A 28,000-nucleotide genomic window follows, 5' to 3' on the forward strand; every position below is an offset into this window, starting at 1 on the left:
TGTGAGAATGACTCAATGAGATGTGAGCCGTGGCCGTCCTTCCACCAGGTGGTCGATGTGGGAAGGAGCACGGAGGAAACGTGCTTCTGACCGATGGTTTTCTGATCCGCTGAGGTGCGGGGCCACTTCCCGCTACGCCGCTGGCCGGACACACGGCGCGCGCGTTCCCGCCGAGCCCGGAGGAGAACTGAAGCGCCGCGCCGGCGGGGGGCACGCGGTGTGCCTCGCGCCGCTGCTGGGGTGACCGCGAAGCTGCGAAAGCGGAGAGGCGGCGATGCGCCCCGAAGAGCCGGGAACGCGGGCAGGAAGAGCGGGGCGCCCCTGAGCCGAGCGGCGGGGCGGGAAGGAAGGAGCAGCTGCGCTACAGAGAAGAAGTGCTCGCAAACCCACCGTCTTCATCTGACAAGGTGAGTGAATTTCGGGCTGGGTTAAGGGCTGGTTAGCGCTTTAAACTGCACTTACCGACGCCAGACAACTTTTTTTTTTTCGTAACAATCGAATCGACGTTTCGCTTAGGTTGGTAAAGTTACAGTAAGACTAGTCTAGTGTCTGTAGTCGGGCTTCAGACAGTCCTAACTGTAACAAAGTTGAAGGTTTTCCACTGGAGAATCGCGAATGCGTGGCTTGAAACGGCTGAAATTAGAAGCGACCCGTTGTTTTGTGGTAAAATGAGGCGTTCGCTCGGGCCGTGGGATGTTTTCTCTGCGCGATGTGTGGGTTGGGGCGTGAACAAAAAAACACGCCCGTCCGTGTTTTTAGTAACTACATACATTTCTGCAGCTCTGACAGTAATAAATAAGAACGGGTCTTCGATCATGACAGAAGCGTTAAATTAAATTCACCGCGTTCACGTGTATGGCGCCCAAAAGTCTGTCTCCGCTATTGTCCCCCGTCCGTGTGGCTAGTTTACGCTTCGCTTCAGTCTTTTGTCATTTCGAGCTCGAGGAGCGCGGGCTTGCGCCGCCTCGCGCCGCCTCGCGCCGCCTCGCGCCTAAGAAAACCTACGACAAATCCGAGCCGAGCGTCTCAACGCAAAATAAATCTCTCCGTGTCCGGTATTCGCTCAAGCGATGGTGGTGGTAAAACGTGTGGAAAAATGCCCTCCTTCCTTGTGTTTTTGGTTTTCAAAGTGCGAAATGTTTCGTTCTAAAAACGAAAAGCTGAAGAAAGGAGCTCAGCTGGCACGACGTTCTCGTACGCTGCGCGTGTGACAACGACAACAACAAGGCGGCAAAGGCGTCAGCAGCGGCTTTTGTTTTAAATCGAGTTTTTAAAGGAACTTCCCACGCTGCAAACTGCAGGAAGTCGGCGCGAGAAACATTAAGTTAACGAGCCTGACGTGCGCGACGGAGACAAAAAGTGTGGTTAAAGGAGGGAGTGGCAGTGTCGCCCCGGGCATTTGCGCAACCATATAATGAACACTCGGCCGTTTGTTCCAGGACCAGTGTAGTACTCTGCTGTACTCTACTGTAGTTCACAGCACGGTGAAATCTTAAGTCTTGAGAGGAGCGCGCGCGAGGTGAAGCCTGTCGGTCTCCCGCCGAGGAAGTGGGACAGATGGGGACCACCCTGTTACCATGTTCACACTGGGGTGTCTCCTCAGCTGCAACCAGGCAGGAAGGATGAAAAGACTAGAGCGCCACTTGTTTGCATGGGTGGTGTTATGAGTCTGCGTTGAGTCCGCAGCTTAGTTTGTCCAAGCCAAGGTGACTGACAATGTTGGATAAACTCTACAGTGATTTACCCTTTTAGGTGGAGCATTCTTGCTGCATCAATTCAGTATGTACCTTGATGAGCAGGAGGGGGATTCAAACCAGGAACCTGAACTGATTTATTTTGTTGGCACTGTTCTCCAGATTAGCTTATAATGGTTTACTCATTTATACAGCTGGGTTTTTTTTTTTTTTTTTTGCTGGAGCAACTTAGGCCAAGTACCTTGCTCAGAGGTGTTACAGTAATGGCTAGGATTTGAACCTGTGACCTCTGAGTCCGGAGGCGCTGGACTGCTGCCCGTAGTAGCCGAATAATGCTGCTCCGGGTACGTTTTGTCCGTGTATGCCGTGTGACGTTGAGTGTTTCTCTTGGTCCAGGTGACAGCCTATGTGCTTTGGTGCTGAGAGGACAAGGATCATCCTCCTGCTTTTCCTGACATTGTCAGTATTGGTGTCACGCTGCTGCAAAGGAGTCATTAAAGAGCATAGCGGAAATTATTAATAGGCATAGTATTTGAAGTCAATCTGTAAGACACCAGTAGTCCTGAAATTACTACTCGTAAATTGTGGCGGTATGGGAATTCAAATTATGGTTGCTAGACACATTTTGTATGCAATGGAGCTTTAGTACTATGCCGACATTGGGAGTTAACTGCTGAGAGTAGTTGTGAATGGTCATTTCTGTCCAGCTGATAATGCTTTGATTTATAGAAGGGTTTCTCAAAATTCATGCACTGCCTTCACAAGCCGAATAGTGACGTGCATTGGAGTAGCTGCTTGAAATTGTACCGTAGGTTGACGCTTTGCATTTTTATTTTATACTGTTGCCTGAATTAAAATTTTAGCCTGATCTCCTAACATCATTCTGATGATCCTTTAAAATACGTTCTTAATGTATGTTGCTCCTTGTTTTTAGGGACGCAAACCATCGGGTTGTAATTGTTTCTTAATAGCTTTGCTGACACTGTTTGGAAGTGTACTGGGATCTGAATGCATTTGTACCACAGCCCAGCTGGACCTCTAGACAATGAGTGATTCTCTGTCAACAGAACGACTCATCATGCCATGTTATATACTTGGTGCCAGACATTGTTTGGACCAAATAGCTGTTGCTGCTTAATGCACTTGCTGACACTGAACATAATTGTTCTGTAAGCAGGAGAAATGATATACTTAGGACTGTTGTGAAGGAAGTTTTATGCAGATGAGAAGAATAAAAATGATTCAGGACAGTTTCCACTTTCTAAGTATTATGCATGGATGCACAAAATAACTGAGGAGCTAGAGATCTTTCTATGCTAAGCTGATTGAAAACTATTAACTTGGTACTATGGGCATGCATGATTTCAAATGAGATTTGTTTCACTGGAACCCATGTAGTTAGACACATCTAATTTTTCTGGATTTGTTGCGTGTGTTGTTATACTGTAGAAACGTCTAAAAATCACCAAGTGGTAGTTCTCCAAGAAAATGCCAGACAAGTCAGTCGGATTCGCTGAAAATAAATGTATGGGACACGCAGACTTGAAGTCAGTGGACACCATGAGGGAGTTTGGAAATTGTTGACTTGAGTGAAATGAATGGATAATGGTTAAGCCTATGTACCTGAGTGTTAGTCTGTTAGCAGGTCACTGTGGTTTGATGGACATTGGTGGTGGTCTGACTGTTGTGAGCAGTTTTTCACAGATTTCGCCCCTTCTGCCTGAGGGTGGCCGTAGCATTTGCGGTTGGATTTTTTGCATTCTTGTGCGAGATTGATCTGTTTCAACAGTTTTACTGTCTTTGTGCCACTGCAGTTTTTCCAGTGCTTCCTCAAGTTGATTAATATGATGTTTTCTTCTGTAATGTTTTAAATGCAAACAGTACTGAGATTCATAAGCTATTCATTGTTGGCTTCAAAGTTTATATTTGGTTAGCAACCTTACTTTTGTTTTCATTCAGCTACGGAATCGTCTGTCCCCACACCAAAGTGGCCATTTTTTTAAATCTAGAATTGAGTCTTTTTTTGGTATTAAAATGTGAAAGGTAACCTTTGCTTAAAAATTGCTAAAATTTATTTAGTAGAAGTTGTAAGAACCTAGCTTATAATTTTTTGGTAACCTCTGTACTACACTGTCTGTTGTGTAGATTTCAAATGCATGGCTAATTCTGCCCACTGTTCGTATAGCTCCCGTGCAGTATTTTTCCACTTCTGTCTGGTCCTGTCTTCAGCACAATTCTCTGCACATTCTCTTTTTTTCTTGTCTTACACATCACAAAGTGAGGAATGTGTCTTGGCTTTGGGGTTTAGAGAGGCGAGAAGAAAAATCGGAGGGAGCTTGGAGGGGCAGGCTTTTCCAAAGGTAATCGTTTCTCAGCGCCCAGTAATTTGGCTGTCAGGAAGGGATGGCTGCATGGGCTGGAACAATGCTGGAGCCGAGGGAGATGGAAGCGCTCTCTTTGGGTGCCCGTGGGAGGATCGGGTTACATCGCCTGTCATCGTGGAGCAGGCGGTGCCGCTGTCCGAGACAGACGCCTTCAAGTCAGAGCAGGAGTCTGGGACTCAGGCGAGTAGGTGGACCTAAAGGGAAGGGGGTGGGAGGCAGAGAGGGAGGAGGACTGTCTGTATGTGTGTGCGTGCGCGCGCGCGCATGTGTGTGGTGCTAGGGCCGACTCCACGGAGCAGCAGTTCCTCTCTGAGGAGCCATCCGTGGCCAGGCTGGTGTTGCTGACTGTGCGTTGCCACACAGGCCGACTTGCAAGGAGACTTGGGAGTAAGTTGTGCTTTTGCTCATTAACTGTGCACGAAGGCTGCCTAAGAAGGGGTGCAGAGCGATGTTTTTTCGGGCTTTCATTTCACCGTGCTTTTGTTTTTTTAAGGACAGGTCTCTTTACTGCATGCTATTGCTATACCCCAAATCACAAGCTTTTGATCATCACACCCTTTGCACATGACAAGATTCATCCCAAAATCCTGTTTCATCTGGCGGCTGGTGGCTTCACTTAGTATTAGACAGGAAGTATGGCAGTCTGGGCTCAAAACATACCAACCCCCACCCCTGCTGTCTGTGCAGATTTTTTTTTTTTTCCTTGGCTGTGCAAGTGTGGGTAAAAAGACAGATTTGAAATGACACCGGAGAGGACCCACAATACAAATCATTGTACGCCGTGCCCCTGGATCCAAGTCCTGTTGGTCACGACAGTCTGCACCATACAGTTTACGAGCTCTTCCTTCATCATTGAGCTGCTCAAGAAGTTGAGGTGCCGTTTATTCTCCATCTGCACTTTCTATTCATTCATTGCATTTTGATCTAAAATGGACTGCGCAAAATATATGCACCCGTCACTTGAGATATTGCTGTGCATTACAGTGAGCTGTTTGTTACACAGTTTGGTTATTACAGGCATATAAGTACTATGTAGGTTCTTGTTTCTACTTTTGTGTTGTACAACTGCAGATGGAAGATGCATATTTTACATCAGCTGTTTCTCTGATTATAGTCTTATTTCGACAGGAACCTTATGTATGCTTGCTTTAAAACATTTTTATAGCAACTGACTTTCTTATGACTTTTCTGATGTTGTTGTTGTTGTTGTTGTTGTTTTGTTTCCTTATAAGAACCAATATAATCCTTACAGCTGTTATTCTTAGACCTTGATTATCATGTTCTTGCAGAAGTCAGTTATGAAAAACAACCAGCAGGTATACAGTGTGTGCAATAAACTGTGTGTTACTGAAGACTTAATCTGTGTCAAAACACAGTTACATATTGGTCACTGACCAAGGGTTTAGAGTGCCAGCCCTGAGTTGCAATGAAACAGGCTGCAGAGTGAGGTATTTGTCATGACTTATAGGTGTTTAACATCAGAGGATCAAGTATGTTGACAAAGGATGAGAAAGTAAGCTTCGGTACCCTTTGGGCAGCAGACATAATTTTAGTGAAGGGTTTAGTTGCTGGATCAAGTACCTTCTTGTAAAAGTGTTCAGCTTGTATTGGACCACGATGTGAGTCAACCTATATAAATGGAAAAAATTGTATGTGCAGGTGGATAAATGAGTCCACTGCACAACAAAATAATAAAACACCTTTTCTTTGCAGTAGTAATGTTGACTCAGTCCACAGATTTTTTTTTTTTCCTCAGTTTTGTGCTTTTTGCTTTAGCTGTACCTTCTTAGTCTGTTGATTGGCAGATTATGATTTTATATTTCAAAATAATAGCACACATGATGTTTGCAGATTTTCAGGTTCCATATTTACTAAAGTGTTGTTTCACTGTAGGGGGGACAGTGGCGCAGCGGGTTTGGCCGGGTCCTGCTCTCTGGTGGGTCTGAGGTTCGAGTTCTGCTTGGGGTGCCTTGTGATGGACTGGTGTCCCGTCCTGGGTGTGTCCCCTCCCCCTCCAACCTTGCGCCCTGTGTTGTTGGGTTATGCTCCGGTTTGCCACGACCCTGCTTGGGATAAGCGGTTTCAGGCAGTGTGTGTGTGTGTGTATGTGTTTCATTCCTGTACTTTTCAAGAAACAAGCTGAGTTCATCCATTGCAAAATTGACAGTAAAGCAGGTGGGATGAATTGCAATGAAAACCCCCTCTCTCTCTCTCACACACACACACACACACACACACACACAAACACGGTCCTCTGTGTAATGATAGGCAGCAGGTAGCACAGTGGCCTATTACACACTTTGACATTTACATACATTTATTCATTTAGCAGACACTTCAAAGCGATGTACATCTCATAGAAAATACAATTTGTGCATTACCTTAGGAGAAAGAGACATAGCTGCAGATGTGTGAATCTTAAGTACAGTTAGTTTCCTTCCTTCACCATATCCACCGATGTTCATCACACAAGTAGCTGCATAAAACTCTACCAAAATATTTCTGATTTTGTAACATAATGGTTGCTGGTCCAAGTCCTGAAAGGCATGTTGCTGTAGTATTTGTTCTAAAAGGTACTTCACTTTGCCCAGTAAAATGTCCTGCTGTATAAGCAAAGAAAATTGTTGCAAATTTTTCAAGATAGACACTTTATTTAAAGGCATCAGCTAAGGAAAAAATAATGAGGTAGGTTTGTGTTATAACAGTTTACTTTCTTCTCAAACTCTTTTTCCAGCCTTGAAAATCTCACTTAGATTCATTTGGGCTCTTTTGCACTTGGAAGTAAATGCTGAGATTGAGTTCACCAAGTACTACTTTTAAGTAAGAAGCATAATTCTCCCATTACTGATAATAGCATTACTCTACAAAAAAGTGGAGGCTTACTGGATTAGGTTTTCAGTGTTTGAAAAGGCAAACAAGTTTTACACTGTTTGAAAACACAAGGTTGTCACAAGTCATTCTACTGGGAAACATTATTTAAAGTCAGAGATAATCTGAATATTTGCTGTACAATGTTTTCATCCCTCCGTCACATATCAAAAACACTGACAGTCAGTCGAATACTCCTCTGCTCCTCCGTGTTGCTCAGTCTGTCAGTGTGAGTAAAAGCAGAGGAAGTGCTTGGTAAACATTTTGTTTGGGAAAGGAACGAGAGCATATAATGATAACCTTATGGACAGAGCTCTGTCCTCACTATTTCCAAAATGCCTTGACAAGAGCCTCTCCAATAACAGGAAGTCATTCTGTGGACTGGAGTGAGACGGAGAGAACTCTGCTGGCTCTTTGAACAGTCATATTCTGTCGGGCACTCCCTCAGAGATCAAGCTCAATTTCTGCTTCTGGATAGCTGTTCAATTGCAGAGGTGTAAAATTCCCTTTGCTCTGGTGAATTGAATTCTTTGTTTTTCTACTTGTTGTGTGGGCTACTTTTGTTTCCGTTTCCTTTACGAGGATCAAGCCCGATTTCCCCCTGCCGGATGCCGGAGTTGTTTTTTAAAGGGAACCTGGGAGACCGCAGGGTGGGCGAACTGCTGGAAGTCTTGTTTTCAGAGAGGAAAAGAAAGACTAATGAATGGAAGGGTGCTCTAGTTTCTCCGAGCTTTCAGGTGCTAATAAGAGATATAGGGTCTCCAGAAAGAGACGTCAGTAATTTATATAAGCAAGATTGCATAACTGCCCAATCTAACTGTGACCCTCTATGTCTGAGGCGCATGACATACCAAGTGATGCTCAAGTTGTTTGCCTTGCAACTGTGAAGAGGTTTTGGGTTCAGGTTGTAATAATAACAGCTCAAGCAGGATTCACTCAAATTAGGCATCGCAAGAGATTTTCGGGTTTGAAATTATTTACTCATCTTATGTAAGTTATGAATAATATAAAAAATGAATTTTTCAGCAGAGTTATTTATGGTGGAGAGTTATGGCAGTTGTTTTTTAATGGATAAAGAGTCACGTCCCTGATGTGGATGGAAGGTTAGAGGCACGGGGGGTCAAAGGTATAGCATGAGGGGGTAACATCAGCCACTGACAGCTCCAGGGTTGGGGGGTTCAAATCAAGCCTTAGCTTTCACTATGTGGAACTTGAATGTTCATGAGATTTCCTCCAGTTTTAGCAGTTTCCCTGATGATCCTAAGATGTGCTGTTTTGCTGAGTTGGAGAAAAGTCTCCTCTGTGTGTGCAGGTGCCCTGTTGATGGACCCTGTGGTAGTCCTGAGAATGCCACACACGCTGTGCTTCCTGCTGAGATGGGCTCTACCGCTTTGTGATTCTGTAATCGCAACATGTGACAAGATGGGTGTTTCCAGCATTTGGTAACCATCTGCCAGACAATACAGTTTACAGCTATATAAGATTTCAGCTGCTTCTTTTCACATGAAATGTGACTGCTAATTTTTTTTTTTGTGCATTTTCATAGTTCTGCACCTGTGGTGATCAGTCCAGCCTTTCTCAACTGTGTAAGGTGTAAGAGGGAAGTCTAACCCTGTGGCTGGTTGTCTCTCTGCACTGCCTGCCGTAGACAGGAATGCTGGAAAACACAGCCGCCTTAATTCTGGGCCAAACATGCTGCATTTTGGGGATGAATGTAGTCTAGTTCTTAAGTCACAAACCAAGGACTAATCTACACTCTTAGGCAGCTCTTCTTTGTAGTGTCCCCTCCGAAGAAGTAACCCTTCCGTAGCTGCACACTCCCGTTGAGGGCTATGCTCTGTGGAACGGGGTGCTGTTAAGCATGTGTGGCGCACGTCGGTGAAATTTGAAACAGGCATTTGGTAAATGCAAGACCCCAGGGTCTCCCAGGTCTGTGCTGACTGGCAGGCGGGGTGGGGCTCCGTTCTGCTGATGACCGCAATTTATTTCAATCAGTTTCGAACAATGTACATATGAAGCAAATTGCATTTACGGAGAAAGGTTACTCAGTGTTGCTTAGATTCTTTAGTATTGATCTCTCGTGTCCAATAACACCTATTTTCCTATACAGTTTAAGACTGTAATGCATTTCTGAGAACTCTGTAAATTGAATGCTTAAAAATTGGGGTATAAATTTTGATTAATCTAATTGGGGAAACATTTGAAAAAACCAGGTTGCCCTGAGCCCCAAAAACTGCATCCATTTTACTCTAATATTCTGCATATATAATTTAATATATACACAGTGACAATCTTCAGTACTTAGCACTGCTTATCATAACACACCCTAATGAGCCAGTTCGTACTTCATGAGGGTTGTGAACTGCTGTTGAGCGGTTTTCTAGTGTCTATGCTTTGAGGGAAAACAATTACTACAAACACAAGAAAACGGGTATAGTACACTTGAATGTTTCATAAAAATCAGATTTGTAAAGAAATTACACACAATAAAAGCTCTCATTTGGGGAGTCCCATGTGTGGTCTTATGTGTGTAAGTTAGTTATGAGAAAGGTTTGTGGCTCTGATGTTACTTGTGTTGACTTGGTATTCCTCTGTCATGATGCACTGCTGTTATTTTTTTCCAGTGTCTTGCCATTACTGTTGGAAATAGCTTCTAATCTGAATTTTAATTGAAAAGTTTAACTTACTCATGAGAGCAAATTCTTGTTTACTGGGGCATTGTAAACCTTGTGAAGGGATATAGTGGAAAAAGGCACCTGAGAGGCGAAAACGGGATTTAGAATGTGGTCGTGCTGTGATGTAATGTGTCTTGACTGTCAGTTTCTCAACTTTTTTCCTCCCAGAGTAGACTGGTAATTAATTCCTGACTCAGATCTCTAGAAGATGCAGATAACCACACATTTGGCCTGGAAGACTATTTTTTATGGCCCTTCGGTGGTGTTCACATTCTGTATATTTACTAGTGTTAGTTTTGGCAGTGTGTTATGACACAGGATGATGAGCATTTTGAGCAATTTATGCAACTGTCCCAGAAAAGCAGTGCTTGTTTTTTTAATTTTCCACAGTTACACTGTTCTTTTAGGTAGCTCTAAGAGCAGAATATAATGAATATCTTTCTCAATGACAATTGCATACCGTGGAGGAGTATTTTGCTTTTGAATTTGCATCTGTGGTGACTGACTGTGGCCCAGGTTGGCAGGTTTTTTTAACCCTTCTTCCTGCTGGATGAACTGACAGGAGGAAGAAGGGTTATACTGTGTATCACCTGTCTGTAAGGTTAATGTGTGACTCATACCTTCTGTCTTTTTACTGTTTTTTTCCTGGGAAAAAGCTAGTGAAAATCCATACTCAATGGAAGCATTTTTAGCATACTGTAATTAACCAGTTTTAATTTTTATTCCTTTTTATCACCAAGGTTGGAACATCTTGCTCAAGGCTACAACCACAGGAAGGACTGGTATGGCAAGACCTCCTTGGGAGGTGAACTGGCAGCTTTCTTGTCCTTCTCCTTAACCACCATGGTTCTAGCTGGAAGATGGTTACATTGTGAAATGAACAGCTACCTGAACAGGTTTATTTGTATTTTTTAATATATCTTGAGACCTCCTTGGTGTGTAGTGGAACTGCTCTGAAGTCTCATCCTGTGACTCTGTGCAACCAGTCCTCCAACACCCTGGCAAGAAGTTGGAGGAGTTGGAGAGTCTCCTGAGAAAGTGCGGAGAACATAGGACAGTTTTTAAAAGGCAAATTAGAGTTTTTCTGCATATGTCATGCTCCGGGAGCTGTTTCCTAGTTGAAACATGGGACGCAGGGCTGAATGTGGCAGGCAGATAGCGCTGTAGCAGGATGCCTTGGGAGGCCCAGTGCAGCTCCATTTCTCTCTTAATTTCCCATTTGATTAGGCTGCTGGCATGGGGAAAAGATTTCCATAGGTTAATGAGTGTTGTCTTGCAATTAAGAGCTTCAGCCTGTTTGATTGTCACCCCCAAGTAGTTAACGCTGTCTGGCAGGCTGTAGTTAATTAACATGGCAGAGTTTGTTTACCCAGCTTGCATTTTCCTATACAGTTTTACATTATTCAACAGGGCCGAGTCCTTTCGTGCGGGAGAGTGTTTTCTCTAAGCATGTTGCAAGAATTTGAAGTGTCTTATACAAAGGGCCTTATTTTTGTGGTCTAAATGTAAATCGTAAAGACTGAACACAATTGAAGAATTAATTTCTATAGTTCAAAGTAATGCACAATTTAGTTTTTCACTGTAAATGTGATTTTCTGAAACAGCACTGATTCTAACAAGAGCAATGTATTGCAATTATCAGTTATATTTTATATATATTATATATATATATATATATATATATATATATATCACTGCAGTAATATTGTTGCAGTTGTCCCCCTCCTTTTTTCCATAAAGAATTTAAAATCCTGGATAGAATATCATGGATATCCTGGTGGGCAAGGATGAGGAATGTAGCTTCCTTCTGGCACTTGTCATTGTGGTTGGTGTGGGTGAGTCTGGGGTCCAGCACTGGGAATTGTGCCCGGTGGAGTTCGTAGGGCCTTATGGCTCCTTGGCATCCCACACCATGGCAACCCCTTGAACTGCCAGGCTCAGACACAGATGCGCCCCCCCCCAGCCCCCTGTCTCCGACCTCCGCAGCCTGATGACTCAGCAGTCCCTGCAGGGTTTAGTGTTGCAGAGGATCTGGGTTAAAGCTGCTCTTATTGCTCTGCCTGGGAGAGGCTGCAGATCCTTTGGCTGTGTTGAACATAAACACTTTCAAAATAGTGGCTGCTTTCAAGCTCTTAGAAATCATGCAGTATCTAGTCGTATAAATAAGTTAAATGTTTTATAAGCTGATTTTTAATAACGACTTAATTTGTGCTGTAATAACACCACCACATGGCATATTAAGGATTAAATGTAAAAATTGCCAGTCGGTTATTTAGCATTGCCATTGCTGAAATGCTACCATGTGATGCAGAGCAGGTCAGGGACCTGCCACCCACCCATCAGATGGCCTGCGAGCTGGACAGATTTTTATTTAGTGGACTGCCTACTTGAATCAGAGGTGTAGAAGACAGAAGATGGAAATGTGGGCCAATAAAAGTTGAGTCGAAAGGTTGTCATGTGCAATCATTTTTTAGGGAGAACTCATGGGACTCGGACTGCAAAACTGATCTTCGGCTTTCATAGGCAAATAAACCTATGTGATGCTTTTGGTTATGAAGTATAGCACCACAATCCGCCCCCCCCCCCCCCCCCACTCCCCATTGTCGCTATACAGTAATGTATTCCGCACTTGGCCTGAGATCGTGGTTGAAAATAGCAGCTAACGAAAATGGTCTGACCTGGTGAAGAGGTGGAAGACTTGCTGGCTCTGAATCAGTTTTTTTCAGTCAAAACTGTACAACGCCGCTGAGAGCTTAGTGTGTAGATGCACGGCTCGTCTCGGAATTATCAGGAAAGCTTTCCTGCTTGTTCACCTTTCTGTGTGACGTCTTCCACAAATACGCATATTAGTCACGCTTGCTTTACTGTTGCAGCAATATTTCTGTAGGTGATTTTGAATTATCTCCCAGCTCTGCTTTTTCATCAGAAGAGTTTCTAACTTGGAAGAACTCGGAAGAGTGTTTGTTGTGGGGGTTTTCTTAAAATCCTTAAAAACACAGACATGGGTGCGGTGCAGTCCGGGTCCCGGACTACGGAAAACTAGCGCTATCAAAACATTACTCCAGGTTTGATGACAGTTGACTCAGTGGTATAATTAAAACCTCAATCTTTTTACCATTTGAGTTGCATGGGCTCTGGAGTGACTTAAAGCTTTTACTGTTGTGACAAATGTGACTGTTTCTGGTTGTTTGCAAATTAAAATAACACAGATTAAAGGCCACTTCTGGGGGGGATTGTGTGAAACCCTTGTGTCGTTCTGTGGTTTGCCAGTCTGTCCTGAGGTAGTGTGTGGAACTGTCACAGATGGATAGATATTTGGTTCTCCAACGTCCCCTGTGTACTGGTCAGGAGGGAGCTGAATCTCAGTCTGCCCGTTGGCCTCTCGTTGACCCTGCTCTGCCCCCTACTGCCCCCACACTCAGTGTCACTTACCCCTAGCTGGCTCTTTGTTCCTCTGGCTGTGCCCTCTTCCCTCCCCGGAGCTTGTGATTATCTCCCAGCAGCAGGCCCCCTGCTTTCTGTCTCCGATTTAAAGCAATGACATGTGGCGGGTGCGCTTGCAGGCTCTCACAGACTGCGTGGGGGTAATGGGAGAAGAATGCCCCCAGTCATTGCGTCTGGAAGGAGGCGCAAGGGCCCGAGGAGTCCTGGCCCCGCCGAGCATATTTAGTACTCCAATAGCAATCAGTGCTTGTGTACGGTTAACGTGTCATTGCCTGCAGCTGAGAAGCATCATATACACATATCACAACTGAATAGTCACAAACATAGCAGAGACATGACATGATTCAACGGTACATTTTTAAAAAATTCTTAGCATGTGCTTATGAAAAAGTGGTTCAATTAGAGTAGTACCATAAATAAAAATCTGTTACGTAATATACCCTCATTAGCCAACAGAAAAAAGGGGGGAAATAAGTCAATGTAAGCGTACAATGATCATCCTCATTTGAAATCCTCCACACTGTGTGCCACATGCGTGTGTCCTGCTGCGCCTCCCTCCTCCTCCTCCTCCTCCTCGTCCTCCTCCTGCGTCTGTCTGCTCCCATCTCTGCCAAGCTGGCTGTGTCTCTCTCACGCGCCTGAGCAGCCAATAGGATAGCACCGCTCTCCCCGACGCTTGCCACTCAGCGCCTTGTTGCCAGGACAACAGCAAAGGCATGAGACCCACTTTAGTTGAGCATTTAAAACTTGGAGTTGACTCTTTACTGACAGTAAGGGTCTTCTTTTTTTTTTTTTTTTTCCTGTTCCTCTCTCTCTTCCCCCCACCACCCCATTCTCATAAAGTGCCACTTTGCGATGCCTTCTTCCCAGTCATCAAGCAGCTGCGCTCTTCCAGTCGCGTACCACACCTTGGGAATATGGTCTCGATTTTGCAGATGAGTAGGCGAAGATGCTCTCAATGTACTGCAGGATAAGCCTTAGGTTTGTTTCATTCTCAAGTTATGCTCTGAGATGATTTCAGTCACGACAGGATTACTCTCTGTCTGTAAGTGGTGTTCCTGGGTGCACTGCTTTTTTGTTTTGTTTTGTTTTTTTTTTTTTTTGGTACCATTTTAGTTGCCTGGGAGGGGGGGCATTCATGTGACACTAAATGGTCATTGATTTGTGGTTACAGCTGGAAGCAAGTGGGTTTTTCTCTGTGCTGTTTCACAGTCACACAGTGAAATATTTGGACACGTTTTCAGTGGAAATTGAGTGGAAAGAGAACGAATTCCTCAGCTCTGTGTATCTTTTTTTTTTTTTAATATTCAGTGACTCTGTGATGAAAACATTCTGCTGTTCCAATCCCAAATTTTCCTCTTCTCTTTCAGCCCTATAATGTTGGATGGTGTCATGATTCTCCTCCTCGTCGCAATGCTGGTCTTTGCTGCCGCCAGCCTCGAGGGTAAGTTTCCTTTCTCTCTGATGGAATATTTTGTTTCGGTCGACAGCGGATCTTCTCGCAGGCAGTGAGGGGCATTGGAGAGGGTGACTCGTCTTCCCTGAAGCCCTGTATTTGTTCGGTGAGAAGCGAGTGTCACTGCCATCTGCATCTACACTTTTTTTTTGGGGGGGGGGATGGGTGAGGGGGAGCTTTTCCTGTCCTGTGTGTTGCGGACTGCCATGATTGGCTGGAGGTCCTTGGATGGCTGTGTACTGATTGGGTGCAAAAAATGCTCCCGGAAAGACCGTCTTTCGCATCCTTATTGTGGGATGTTTAATGTAAAAATAATAAATAAATAAAATAAATAAATAGGTTTCAACAAAAAATTATGTGCTAAAACAAAAGGTTTGCCTGTTTTTTGTGCTTATTCTTTGAGCTTCCAGGTGAACTGATGGGGAAATTATGTCCCTAAATTGGAAATTTACAATCAGTTTTCTCATTTGATGAAGACGCTCACACTCACTGCTTATGGTGCAGTACTGGAGTATATTTTTAATTAAAGGTTTATTATCATTTGTGTTGATAATAAAGAACCTTGTTGAAAATCTCAACAGGGAATCATTTGGTCATTTCTCAGTAATAGTGTACATGGTGGTCTACCGGTCAACTGTGACCAGCTGTACTCCTTGTGCTCTCACAGCTGTTTAGTGTATTTAGTTATCTTCCTTTACAATTTGTGAAGCTCACAGTGGTTTTTTCGTCTCCCCACACAGATAAGGAGGTCCAGTTTGAGTGTGCTTGTGAGGGGGAGCAGTGTGCTGGGGCGGGCCGCTGTTTTGGCCATCAGTGCTTCACCTCATACTCTGTCCAGGCGGGAAAGTCGCTCCTCCAAAGGGGCTGCGTGGCAGGGTCTGAGGAGAGGGCCGTTGTCTGCGGCAGCCCCAAGTCCTCCAGCCCTCGGTTTCAGTGCTGCCGTGGCCACCTTTGCAACGTGAACTCCACCATGGAAGCGTCCGCCACAGGTAACCCCCCGGTTAGCCTCTGGTCCAGATGCATGTTTTTTCTTCCTTGGCTGCAGGCCCAAGGATTTTCATTTATATTAGTGGTATATGAGCAGGTAGGAGCAGGTAGCATAGTGGTTACAGCTGTCATCATCAAAAGACCTGCGTTCAAATGTCACCTCCCGCTGGAGTACTCGTGAGCAAAATGCACTGAATTTTTCCAACAAAAATACCCTGCTGTATAAATGAGTAAATCATATTAAGAAGCTGTGTGCAAGCTTAACTTGTAAATTGCTTTGGAGAAAATCTTCAGCATAATGAAAAAACAATTACTGACTTTCTGTCATTAGGAAAAAACCCTCATGGTTACAGCTAGTTCTACTTACTTTACAGCAGTGACCGTTAAAGGAGACAGGACTTGTCACTAGAAAGTATATTGCTAAAGGTATAATAGGAATTACAGTACTGTGCAAAAGTCTTACACACTTAGATGTTTCACAGAAATATTTGTTTTAGATGGTTATTTAATGTCTTCTGCATTAGTGTCAATGGGAAAGAGCATATTTTAGATTTCCAAGCATTCCTTTTGCAAGAAGTTACAGTATTACAGTAAGGGTTTTGTATATCTTTAAAGAAAGTAGACAACACACACACACACACGCAGTCTGAGACTTTTTGTCCTGAGCGGGGTCGCGGTGAACTGGAGCCTAACCCAGCAACACAGGGCACAATGCTGGAGGGGGAGGTGACACACCCAGGACAGGATGCCAGTTCATGGCTAGGCACCCCAAGCAGGACTTGACCCCCAGACCCGCCAGAGAGTGGGACCCGGCCATCCCGCCACCACCCTGCTCGGGACAGGCAGTTGTTGTCGATGGGTGGTTACTAAGCTTTATAGGAAGTTTATTAATTAAGAACATTATTTTTTTGAAGCATTCTCACTTTACAGCTTTTTCCCCAAGCGCCTAAATCTTTTGCACAGTACTGTATTAGTATTGGGGGGCGCGCTGGCGCAGTGGGTTGGACTGGGTCTTGCTCTCCGGTGGGTCTTGGGTTCGAATCTCACTTGGGGTGCCTTGCGACGGACTGGCGTCCCATCTTGGGTGTGTCCCCTCCCCCTCCAGCCTTACGCCCTGTGTTGCCGGGTTAGGCTTCGGCTCCCCGTGACCCCGTGTGGGACAAGCGGTTCAGGAAGTGTGCGTGCGTGCGTGTGTGCGCGTGCGTGCGTGTGTGTATTCAAGTGTATTAGAAATGGTGTGTGTGCACTGTTACTTTGGTAGCAGTGAGCCTGGCTCAGTGGGATTAACTGTGCAGGGCTCTGTTCTCAGTGTCCCGCTCAGGTCAGGAGATGCGCCACGATTTCCAGGAACACCAATGTGTATGTGAAGGGCACTCGTGTGTCAGCGGTGACCGCTGCTGGGGACAGCAGTGTTTCTCTTCACTGACAATGAGCAACGGCATTCAGGTCCATCAAAAAGGATGCTTCAAAGAGTACGAGCAGAGCAGACTCAACTGCAAGACCCCGCCATCCTCCGGGCAAGTAGTGGAATGCTGCCAGGGTCACCTGTGTAACCTGGATGTGGTTGTGGAGCTGCCTGTCCAAGGTAGGGTATAGCACAGTTTTCTAAGTATTTTTTTTCTCATGTGTTTGTTTCGTTTTGTTTGTGTGGCTGAAAGTTGTGACACGAGGCCATAGTCACAGTAGAACGCGCAGCATGGTACGATACCAGTCAAAAGTTTGAGTACACTTGAGCAATACTTGCATGGAACTGGCCAGAAGTGTGAAAGCAAAGCACCCACAAGTGCCCTCTGGGAATTGCTTCAGAAGAGATAAGAAGACATCCTGACAAAATTTCTGCTCAAAATTGTTAACCGTTAACCAGTTTCCAGTAAGTAGAATTAGATTTTTGATGGCTACTGTATTTTCTTTTACTTTTCTTTTGCCTCCTAAACCATATTAATTGGTGGAATGAAAAGAAAGGATCCTTATTGCTACATAACGAGAAGGTGTGATTTTTCTGCATTATCTGAAATGCTAAGCTTTGGTTGACCTTGCCATGAGAACTGATTCGGTAAATGTTCACAGGACATTTTGGGGTTACATGGAATTCCAAGGAAACTGTTGTCCCCCGGAAGCTGGCTCTTCTCACAGGGAGAAGCTGCAGGGTGCGAAATTGTCCATGTAGCTGTTTGTTTCCCTTCCAGGCACCCACCTTTTGGCTCGCTGTGCTTTAAACTCCAAGATTCCCACAACACAAAGAGGGTCATGGAGGGGGCAACACTACGGACCACCTGATATTCTTTGGTCATGGTCAATATCCCCTTCCATAACACTGGGGATTTCTTCATTCAACTGACAGAACTGGAGAAAAATGCAAAGGCTTCTGAAAACAGTGAATAGTGGAGATTTCTACACTTGAATTATGTTTATTGCTGTTTTAACATGAGGGAGTACAGAGCTTTATTCTGAAAGTCTGGGAAAAAAAATTGTAATTGCCAAGAATATACATCATTATCTGGATACATTCCTTGTAGGATTTTTGAATTTATAATAGAAAGCTTGTAAACTGTATTTTGGACTACTAGGGAAAATGATTGTTTACATACAGATATTCTGGTTAGATTCTTGCACAAGTTCTGATTTATAAAAGGGTGACTTTCACAAAAGTTGGAGGTGTCAGTGAGAGCTGACACTTTGATCTCAACCTAGGATCTTTCTTGCTTTGTAGTCCTCTCAGCAAACTTACTGTAAAGGCTTCTAGATAATAATTAAATTGCATTTCTAGAAGATACACTTAATATTTTTAAATAAATAGTGACATAAACAAAATTTATGGCTTATTAGGTTTAAGTAACCCACTGATATTTTTTGGGCATGAATTTTGCAGACAAAATAAAAAGTGGGAAAACTTGAGCTCTTCAAGTACCTCACTGACAGATTGGTTGTGACACTTGCAGTGGGTGAACATACTTTGCTTTGGATAAATAACCTGACTAAACAATAAAATTAAAATAGCTTGTATGTTTTGGAAAGTGAAATGGTCAGTTGTAAGAAGTGAATCTTGGGGATGTGTTTCTCTAGTTTGGTCCATGTTTGTTTTTTTTTTTCTTTTTTTTTTTTAAAAAACCTCCAAGCCATCCTCTGTTCAAGTTTCTTGACCACAGCCCCAGTTTGAGTTGAAAGCCTTCTGTCATGCCCAAGTTTAACTTCATATTTAAATCGCTTTGTTATAAAATGGGCTTCTATAATTAATTTTCAATATTCTGAAGTTGACTGCAGTATGTGAGCTGTGCCCATATCTAGCTTGCACTGTTCTGTTGGAGGTGTTGTTTTCAACTGTAAATGTCCAGTGTATTTCTCCACCCCTGTCAGACTCAGGAGTGTAAACTTGAATTTGTTTTCTTGCTTGCTCCTCTCTCAATTTTGTATTGCTGAGGTCATATCCCCCTTCTCCTGCAGAAATGTCAGGTGGCGGCGATGTGCCATACAGTGTGACCACCCTGACCCTTGTCATCGTCGGCCCCATCGCTGTGCTTATCCTGCTGTCTGCACTTGCCGTCCTGGTGTTTCAGCGGCTCCATAGGAGCCAAATGGAGAGGCTGACGGCACGGGATGCGGAGTACGGCACTGTCGATGGCCTCATCGCTTCCAATGTTGGAGAGACCACGCTCGCAGTAAGACTCACCCCCTCAGCAGTGGGCATAGCCAGTGGGGCTCCTTTATTTGTTCTTGAGCTGGATATGCAACATGCGGTTTGGATTTTGTATGCTGCTGTCTACAATCCTGATCTATCATTCACTTTAATGCCAGGTTTCTTCATATCTAGTGGAATGTTTAAGGTAACACATCAGGCAACATAGTCTGTTTTTACGGAGTACTGTTCTCACCAGGGTGACACAAAGTGCTGAACAAAGTTCCAGAGAAAGGAACAGTACAGAAAGGTAGAAAAAATTTCCCAATTGCAAAGAACGGGAGAAAAGTAAACCTCTTGGATTCGTTTACCAGAGGCTTCCCACCCCTGTTGGGCATTCTAATGTGTTTATCGAGGACATGTCTGGATATGTCTAGGAGAAAAGACTAGTATGTCTGTCAAAGCAGAGCTATAATAGTGCCAGGAACCCAAAGTTGTTATCCAGGCCTGTGATTACTGATTCTCTCGGTTATGGTAGGCAGCGGGTGCTCCGAGGCCAGCGAACCTGGCGGTTGTTGTGGGCAGTTGTCGGCTCCTGGCAGCAAGTGACCTGCCCAGAGGCGCCTCCACACTAGTTCCACTGTGGGAATAGTGTACTGCCTCCCTCTGGACAGGTGGATTTCCAGTCAAAATCTTGAAGGTTCTATCCTCAGGAAGTGCTAAAATACCCTTAACCTAAATTACTTTGACTGAAATGTCTAAGCATATAAAACTGTGAAATAGTACATTTGAAAAAGTTTTTGTTTTTTTTTTCCCCCCTCCCAAAGAAAATCATCAGCACCATGGTAAATAGTAAGTGTATTACTGTTATGATACAGTATTTTTTGTGATTGTGACAATTCCTGCTTTCTTAATTTGAGCAAGGTGTGAAGGAGGTGACAGAGTAGATTTAATTTGCTTAATGGTTTGTTTTGTCCATAAGGTCCTCTTTTTTGATAAGTGGCTTGCAAGCAGGAAAGTGTTTACAGTAAAAGATGATCGCTGCTCAGTGTATGATTTGAGGGTGTGTTTGCAGAAACTGCTTATGTTGGATTGATTTCAGGCAATTTTCAACCATGTTGAAACACTTGGCAAGCACATCCCAAATATGCTGCTGCAAAATGTTTGTGTCAATATAATTAAAATGCGCTTGGCAGTGGCCCATAAAAAGTTATTAGGAACAGTTGCGGCTCTAAAAGTGGTGTTTGGGGGTGGAGGAATCGCTTATATTGTCACTCCTGCACTGGTGCTTTCCAGACCTGAATTAACCCCTGCTAAGTATTTGATATAGGATGTTTGAATAGTCTGGAATACTTTTTATTACACTTCTAATTATCTTGTTGTGTGTATATATATATATATTTATATTCTTTTTCTGCTCGGTGGACACTCATGCTGTAACCATGTTTATTTTTGGTTGCAGTTTAGTGTTTCTGGCACCAGTTTCTGCTTTGTTGGAAGTGTGGATGTGTAGCTGCGAAATGCTGCCCTCTTGTGTCTGCAGCGACACCTTGCAGTGTCTTCTTTTTAATATCTGGTGTGGAAGATAAAAATAAAAAGGCTTAATAGTGAGCCAGCTTGGAGTCTGGCGCTGGGATTAGAGTGAGTCTTCCAGCCACCCACTAATCACGAACTTGGTGGTGACGGGGGTTGTTTTCTCCCACCAGTGAACTCTTTTTTTTCTAGCAGGGGTGGGTGGAAGATGAGTAAGGGCCCTTGCCGTAACAGTGCATCAATTCCACCAAAATATGGCCTGATGGGGAAAAAACGTCTTACTGGCACTACTGCGGTCCTAAACTGGTGTAGCTCTTAAGCAGATAGACAGGTAGCTTTAAGGGATGCTTTGGTTGAGCCCTTCAGCGCAGTATTGGAATAGTTTCAGTGAGCAGTTCATCCAGTAAATAAACTTCAGTGTTTTCAACTATGTATTTGACTTTGCATTGAAATGTCTGCCTGCAAAATCAATAACCTGCCCTGGGGGAAGGAATGAACAACTAATTGGCCGGCTTTTGGTCTAATAACCCTTGTAATATTCAATTCAAAGTTACTCTGCTTCACCAGGATTTGCTGGATCACTCGTGTACTTCAGGAAGTGGCTCTGGGCTCCCCTTCTTCGTGCAGAGGACCGTTGCACGACAGATCACACTCAATGAGTGTGTGGGTCAGTATTTCACTTTGACAGCCATGGGAATGTCAGGGAAAGTGGGCCTGGGGAAATGGATTTTAGCACTCTGTCTTTGTTTCATTATGTTTAACATTTCTGTTCTTATAAAATTGTAAACGCCTTGTAGCATTGCTTTCTGTGTTTTTGAACCCTGTAAGTCAACCCACTGAGTTGGCGAAAGTTCTGGTGCATCACACTGGAAGCGTCATAGCAGTGATTTAGCGCAGTGCAAGCTCGGGGCAGGAAGTGTGGTTCAGCACACTGAAGATGTTCTCTCTCCCCACCCCATGTTGAGCAACTTATACTTTTTCTGTAGAATACATTAAGATCCATCTGGGTGGTTTAGTCAGAGAAGCAAGTCCAATGCAGTATTTTCCAGCAGAGCTAAAATCAGTTCTCAACTGAAAGAGTACAGCTCAAGGTTAACCACACAGTTAACTGAGCTGCTGAAGCTAAGCACATTCTCTTTTTAAATGAAATCTGGAATTGCATATGGAATGAATACATTTAGAAAGCCTAATGATAACTGTTGGCTCTGAACAGGGAAAGGGCGCTACGGAGAGGTGTGGAGAGGGCAGTGGCAGGGGGAGAGCGTGGCTGTTAAGATCTTTTCCTCAAGAGATGAAAAATCCTGGTTCCGGGAGACGGAAATCTACAACACAGTGCTGCTCCGGCATGAAAACATTTTGGGTGTGTATTTGAAGAACAGGTGCCCATTAAATGTCCATTTTCACTTCCTTTAACAAACACAACATTTGGTTGTGATACATGGGTGTGTAGAACTGCTGTGGATGTTGGATGTTTGTCCTTTGATTATTCTACGTGCCGGAGGGGATACTCTCGAGTTCTTGAGGGCCATAGTGTGCGCTGCTGATTTTTTGCTTTACTTCAATTTCTCTTTATTTGTACTTTATACTTCAGTTTCTTTATTTCAGTAATTATTTTTTCAATAAGCTACCTCACTTGATGTTTCAGGTGAAAACAAGGTGCTAATTAAACTCTGTTTGACTGTGGTCCTCGAAAACCATGGGTTGCTGATGCTTACATAGACAGTTTAGCAAAACATTCAACCAATGGATTTCCACAGTAATTATGTGAAATAGAATTATATAAATATATTCAGACTTACGTCATGTAAAATTGCCAAGCACTAGGATCAATTCACAGTCTTCCCCACAAAGATTAGTGATGTTTAAGATGTCAGGGGTACAACAGAGAGGCTAAACTGCATCACTTTGTATTAAATACAAAGAGATCTCCTTCGGCACATGTTCAGCTAAGGGCTAATTGCTGACATTTGCCATGTCATTCATGCTGCCTAAGTGGCCATAAGTGACATTTTTCAATAAGTGTGTAACTGTGCCACACGCGATCATACTACAGGGTTCATCGCCTCGGACATGACCTCCCGCAACTCCAGCACACAGCTCTGGCTGATCACGCACTTCCACGAGTTGGGCTCTCTGTATGACTACCTGCAACAGAGCACACTGGATGCGGCTGCCTGCCTGCGCATGGCGCTCTCCGTGGCCAGCGGTCTGGCACACCTCCACGTCGAGATTTTTGGCACGCAGGGCAAGCCAGCCATTGCGCATCGTGACCTCAAGAGCAAGAACATTTTGGTGAAAAGGAATGGCCAGTGCTGCATCGCAGACCTGGGTGAGAGCTGCACCCATGCTCAGTTTGATATGAGAAAGCTGCAAGATTTATTTTGCTGTTTAATCTTAGTGCAAAGTTTCAGACTCTGTTAAAGTCAGGCCTGTCTATTTTGGACAGGTTTAGCCAGGACAGCAAGTCTGAATGAAAACCATAAAGAATTGTTTAACCCCATGAAAGGCATTTTATGCCTCTCACTGTATTTCATCAGAACTGCCACCCTTTGTTTGCCATTAGTTTTCTTGAATGTTATTAAATGTATTCTGAGTGTCCCCAGTGTGAGGATTAAAAAAAAATTAATGTTCATTTTGTTTTCTTAAGGTTGTGGGGTAAAAACTGCTGTCAGGTGTACTTGTTAAATATTTTTCACATACTCAGTTCCTGTTTACATTTTTTTTTGCTGCAGTACAAAGGCCCATAATTTGTTATGTTTGAGGAAAATATTGAGCAGGATGTTGAATTTATCAGGACCCACCATTCCCAGTAATGAAAGTTAGCAGCTGAGTGGTGCTCCAGCTCTCTGGTAATACAAAAAGGTACACAAGTGGAGGGGGCGAGTATAGCAGCAGCTGTCTCAAGTAATTCAAAGTGCACCAGCCCCGTACCGCCATTTCCCAAATGAGAGTAATTCATTACAGGAAGAAAATGTCAGCGAAGGCTCCTCTTTTCGGTCAACTAAAAACCACATTAAAGAGCACTCAGTCCGGAAGACGTACTCCAAAAACTAGCAGAAAACAGCACCTAGACTTGTTTCTGCCTGGACTAAAACCCCCCCTTTCATACTTCATATTGCAAAGTTCACAGCATCAGTGCATATGCATTTTGTGTTTGAGCTGTGTTTTCATTTTAGAACATTTTGGAGTAATGTGATTAATTGTGCTTCCCAGTAAATGATTGCTGTTTCTGCTCTTTTGTAATGTTCCTGGCATCCACAAGGGGACACTGTATGTGCCCTGGCATAGCCGTGAGACCAAAAGCAAGGAGGAAACTAGAGCTTTATCAATTCCAGTTTTTGCTTTCTGGATTTTGGAGTATCTTTAATCAGTCTTTCACAATTGTTATTTGGCAAGTGCATTCGTGCAAAAGAGCAGGGGTTTCTCAAGAACTGTAAGAGATTACAATTAATTGCTTGCTCTTTTCTGTTGAACCTGTTGAGTCACACATTTGCAGTGACAACGCCAGTATATTTCTCAATTTCTTATTAACCACTTATAAAGGTGATTAAAAACTATGAGAGTATAACAATGGTTGTAACCTGTTTGTTGCCAGGGCTGGCTGTGATGCATTTTCAGGACACAAATGAGCTGGATGTGGGCAATAATCCAAAGGTGGGCACCAAGCGCTACATGGCCCCGGAGGTGTTGGATGACACTATCCAGATGGACTGCTTCGAGTCCTACAAGAGGGTGGACATCTGGGCCTTTGGCCTAGTCCTGTGGGAGATCGCCAGGAGGACAGTCAGCAACGGTCAGTGTATACCCCCCCCCCCCCATTTCGTGTCTCCCTCTGTGCGTTATTTGGTATTTAACTGACATCTTGCAGGAATGGATTTAGCACTAATCCGCTGCAGAATTGTCTGGATTGTGTATCCGCATTTATGAATTTGTGTGTAAATGTCTCTATGAAGAGATGGGTGTGAACATATTTGAATGAGTATTTATTGCTCATTGTTATTAATGAGAATTGGATTTATTGCAGTGGCTCCTTGGTCTGCTAAACTTCTGCACGTCATCTTTAAACACATTTACATTGGTTACCTTTATATTACACACACACACACACACACACACACACACACACACACACACACACACACTGGCCCAAACGAGGTCGCGGCAAACCGGAGCCTAACCCACAACACAGGGTGCAAGGCTGGAGGGGGAGAAGACACACTCGGGACGGGACACCAGTCCACCGCAAGGCACCCCAAGCAGGACTCAAACCCCAGACCCACCAGAGAACAGGACCCGGCCAAACCTGCTGTGTCACAACGCGCCCCCCCCCCCATTGCATTTACATTTATTTACTTAGCAGACGCTTATCTCCAACGCAACCGCCAACGAACTCCACGTAGTGTCACCAGCCCACACATCCCTTTAACAGATGCCTTTCTCTAAAGCCCAGCTAACTGATGGTTTTATGAGTGAATTGTTGGCGGGTAGCCAGAACAGCACCCTCCAAGACAAAATTCTGGAATTCTTCACAGTGAAGCACTTCGCTATTTATAAACTTAAGCTTTTGTGGATGCATACCTAATCTTCTCTCTATATAAAGAGCAACACGATAAGCGTGCTATGTTTAGGTTTAAAAATTTCTACATCCCAGTAAGGACATAAAATGTTCTTTCACAACTACAATTGCAAAGACTGCAGCTGCAAAGTGGCCACATGGTGGGTTTTCCATGTTTTATTTTATCATTTTAATTCTCTGAATTGTTTGTTGGAAAGAAGAATTAATGAAAGAGCTAACTGAAGTTCATTGCTAAATGAAAACAATAGCAATATTAAACACTTGCTGAGCTGGCTACGCTTGTACACATCGGTCAGAAGTCAGCGAAACCAGTTAAACGGTCATACTCTGAGAGGTGATGGATTATAATACAGTGTGGTTATTTCTCTCAGAGGCTGCTGCTCTTGCACTGTGTGTAAAGTGGCTGCTGTCTGAACTGAAATGGATATGCAGGCTTCCGATGGTACCGAAATGACTTGCGGCTATTTATAGTGGCTGCTGGGCAACGGACACCTTACGCACTGGCAGTTAATGCAAGGCACTGTATGCCCATTTTCCAGCCTTTTTCTCTCTGGTGCTCTTTTGTATGTGAAGGCTTTGCGTAATCCTGTGCTGGAATTACAGATTTATTTTTGCTTGACCTTGCCATTACCTAGTGAGTTTGCATTTCTCACTGCAGGGCAAACCATAAAAAAAGTCTTAAAAAGTGAATGCTTTACATTTGCCCTTAATCTTTCCTCTTACATTTATTGATTTTTTTATTTTTTTTTTTAAAGATTAGTCATTGCTGCAAGAAAGGTCTCTGTAAATTTATTAAAAATATAATATATACACACCTAGTTGCTAGCTAATGGTGAATTGCATCCTGAATTTGATGCCTGTGTATCTGTTGTCTGTTTTTTTAATAGAAGTCTGTTCCTTGATTGTGCAGGGACTTGCTTTGTGCAATATGCTTTGTGTGTTCATTTTGTAGGAATTGTGGAGGACTACAAGCCACCCTTTCATGACCTGGTGCCCAATGATCCCAGCTTTGAGGATATGAGGAAGGTGGTGTGTGTTGACCAGCAGAGGCCCAACATCCCAAACAGATGGTTCTCAGATCCAGTGAGTGAGACAGCCAACCTCAGTCTCTCAAAACTTTCCCAGCTCTCCAACACTACTCATCTGTTTAGTTGACACTCTAGACCTAGTTGCATTAGCATTATATTAAATATACATTCTATATGCAGATTTTTGTGTCACAGCTATGTTTTCCTCACCCTCTTTCCATGAGAAAGTAAATCTGGCCAAGATAGGATTTGTGCCAACTAAATACCAGAAAAGTCAAGCTTAGCAGTGGAAACCTGGCTGGAAAGTGAATTACAGAATTCAGTGCTTTGTGATGTGTTCCTTACTGCATGTCGTCATGGAAATGAATGTAACCAAAGTAGACAATGTATTCATCATTACATTTACTGTGAGTAAAGAGAAAGGATCTGACATTTGGCGCTGTAATTGCCCGTATCTGTGCAGTTCACATTACACCAAAACCTGCTTCCTGGGGGGTTGTGGGATTCTGCAGCACTTACTATTCATGGGACCCTGCAAGATCAGATTAATTAGGATATGTCCTGCACTCCATCTTTTCTTGTACTCCCTGCCTTTCAATCTTTCATCTCCACTGAACGCTTTTGGCTCAGGCTGAGCACCAGATGAGCAGCAGGGAACACATTCAGAGAAATCTTAAAGTACACATGATTACCCTTGCAGGTTTTTGATCTTATCACCTTGCCTTATGACCGTTTAAAATGTTGCACAATATGCATAATGTCGTAACTGAGTTAAATTGCTATTTTATTACTCCTTTCTGAGTAATTTATTTGCATTGTCACTGAATTCATTCTGGGTAAACAAGTGTTTAATTGAAATCTATGCATAGCAATCCAGAAACCATGCTATACAAGTGTGCCCACAGTGAAATTTGCCACAGCGTCCTAAAGGAAGAACGAAACCAATTCTTAACCACCACAATTCCAGCTGCCCCCTTTCTTCTTTCACATGCATACAGACCCAGGAAATCCCAGTAAATGCCCCATGCTGCCATACTGTTTTCCTTTTTCTTTTACAGACTCTAACTGCTGTTGCAAAGCTTATGAAGGAGTGCTGGTATCAGAATCCGTCCGCCAGGCTAACCACTTTGCGCATCAAAAAGACGCTGACCAAGATTGACAACTCGCTGGAAAAAATCAAGGCAGACAGTTGAACAGCCTCTGAGAGGAAGACTGTGAGGCCTCTACGACAACCAGCAGAGTTTCGCCTGACAATACTGCGAGGGGCTGGTCAGGCGTAATGCCCTTATAGTGGCAAATGCTATTTATTTTGAACTCCCGATGGGATATGTTTTGGCATCCAAAGATGGCTTAGTGGGCATTGAAGACTCTTGATAGCTGGGCATCAGAGGTGTCCCTCCTTTTAGAAGCTAGGAATTTTACTAATGGTAAACATTCTTCGAGGAAGAAGCAGACGAACTGGGGAACTGGAGTATTGTGCTTTCTTTAATAGTCCCTTTTTTTTAATGGATTTCTCTTTTTTAAATATGTCTTTAAATGTTTTATTGCACTAGCGAACTTTGAATTGCTTGCACTGTGGAAGAATTCTGAAAAGAACAATACTTGCCAAAAATGAATTTTATATCCTACAAAAACTTAATCTTAGAATAACTCAGAGGGCGAAAATAGGTCTATGTTAGCTACATTTAGCTACACTTCTTGTACTGGTTTTAACAGTGTTGTTGGCAAAGCTGTTCAAGTTT

At 43.6% G+C, this 28,000-nt stretch overlaps 1 protein-coding gene across 2 annotated transcripts; it reads left to right on the forward strand.

Annotated features, from left to right (window-relative positions):
- The first annotated feature begins 121 nt into the window (after positions 1 to 121).
- On the forward strand, positions 122 to 28,000 carry LOC108927951 (activin receptor type-1-like). Of its 2 annotated transcripts, none has more exons than XM_018741632.2 (11): positions 122 to 407; positions 14,436 to 14,509; positions 15,262 to 15,510; positions 16,818 to 17,093; positions 18,950 to 19,164; positions 21,222 to 21,321; positions 21,868 to 22,014; positions 22,708 to 22,983; positions 24,250 to 24,447; positions 26,183 to 26,313; positions 27,317 to 28,000. In XM_018741632.2, exons 2-11 carry the CDS (start codon positions 14,443 to 14,445, stop codon positions 27,449 to 27,451), a joined length of 1,794 nt encoding a protein of 597 aa, XP_018597148.1. In that variant the 5' UTR covers positions 122 to 407; positions 14,436 to 14,442; the 3' UTR covers positions 27,452 to 28,000. The 2 variants fall into 2 exon arrangements, with proteins under 2 accessions (XP_018597148.1, XP_018597149.1); XM_018741633.2 differs by lacking the exon at positions 122 to 407 and adding an exon at positions 4,385 to 4,465.

The sequence above is a fragment of the Scleropages formosus genome, chromosome 12 (assembly GCF_900964775.1).
Source record: "Scleropages formosus chromosome 12, fSclFor1.1, whole genome shotgun sequence".
NCBI lineage: Eukaryota > Metazoa > Chordata > Actinopteri > Osteoglossiformes > Osteoglossidae > Scleropages > Scleropages formosus.

Coding starts and splice junctions, on each gene's coding strand:
- LOC108927951 (XM_018741632.2), top strand. CDS start 14,443: ATGTTGGATGGTGTCATGATTCTCCTCCTCGTCGCAATGCTGGTCTTT. Junction 14,510..15,261: donor TGCTGCCGCCAGCCTCGAGG/GTAAGTTTCCTT, acceptor CTCCCCACACAG/ATAAGGAGGTCCAGTTTGAG. Junction 19,165..21,221: donor TTGGAGAGACCACGCTCGCA/GTAAGACTCACC, acceptor CTGCTTCACCAG/GATTTGCTGGATCACTCGTG.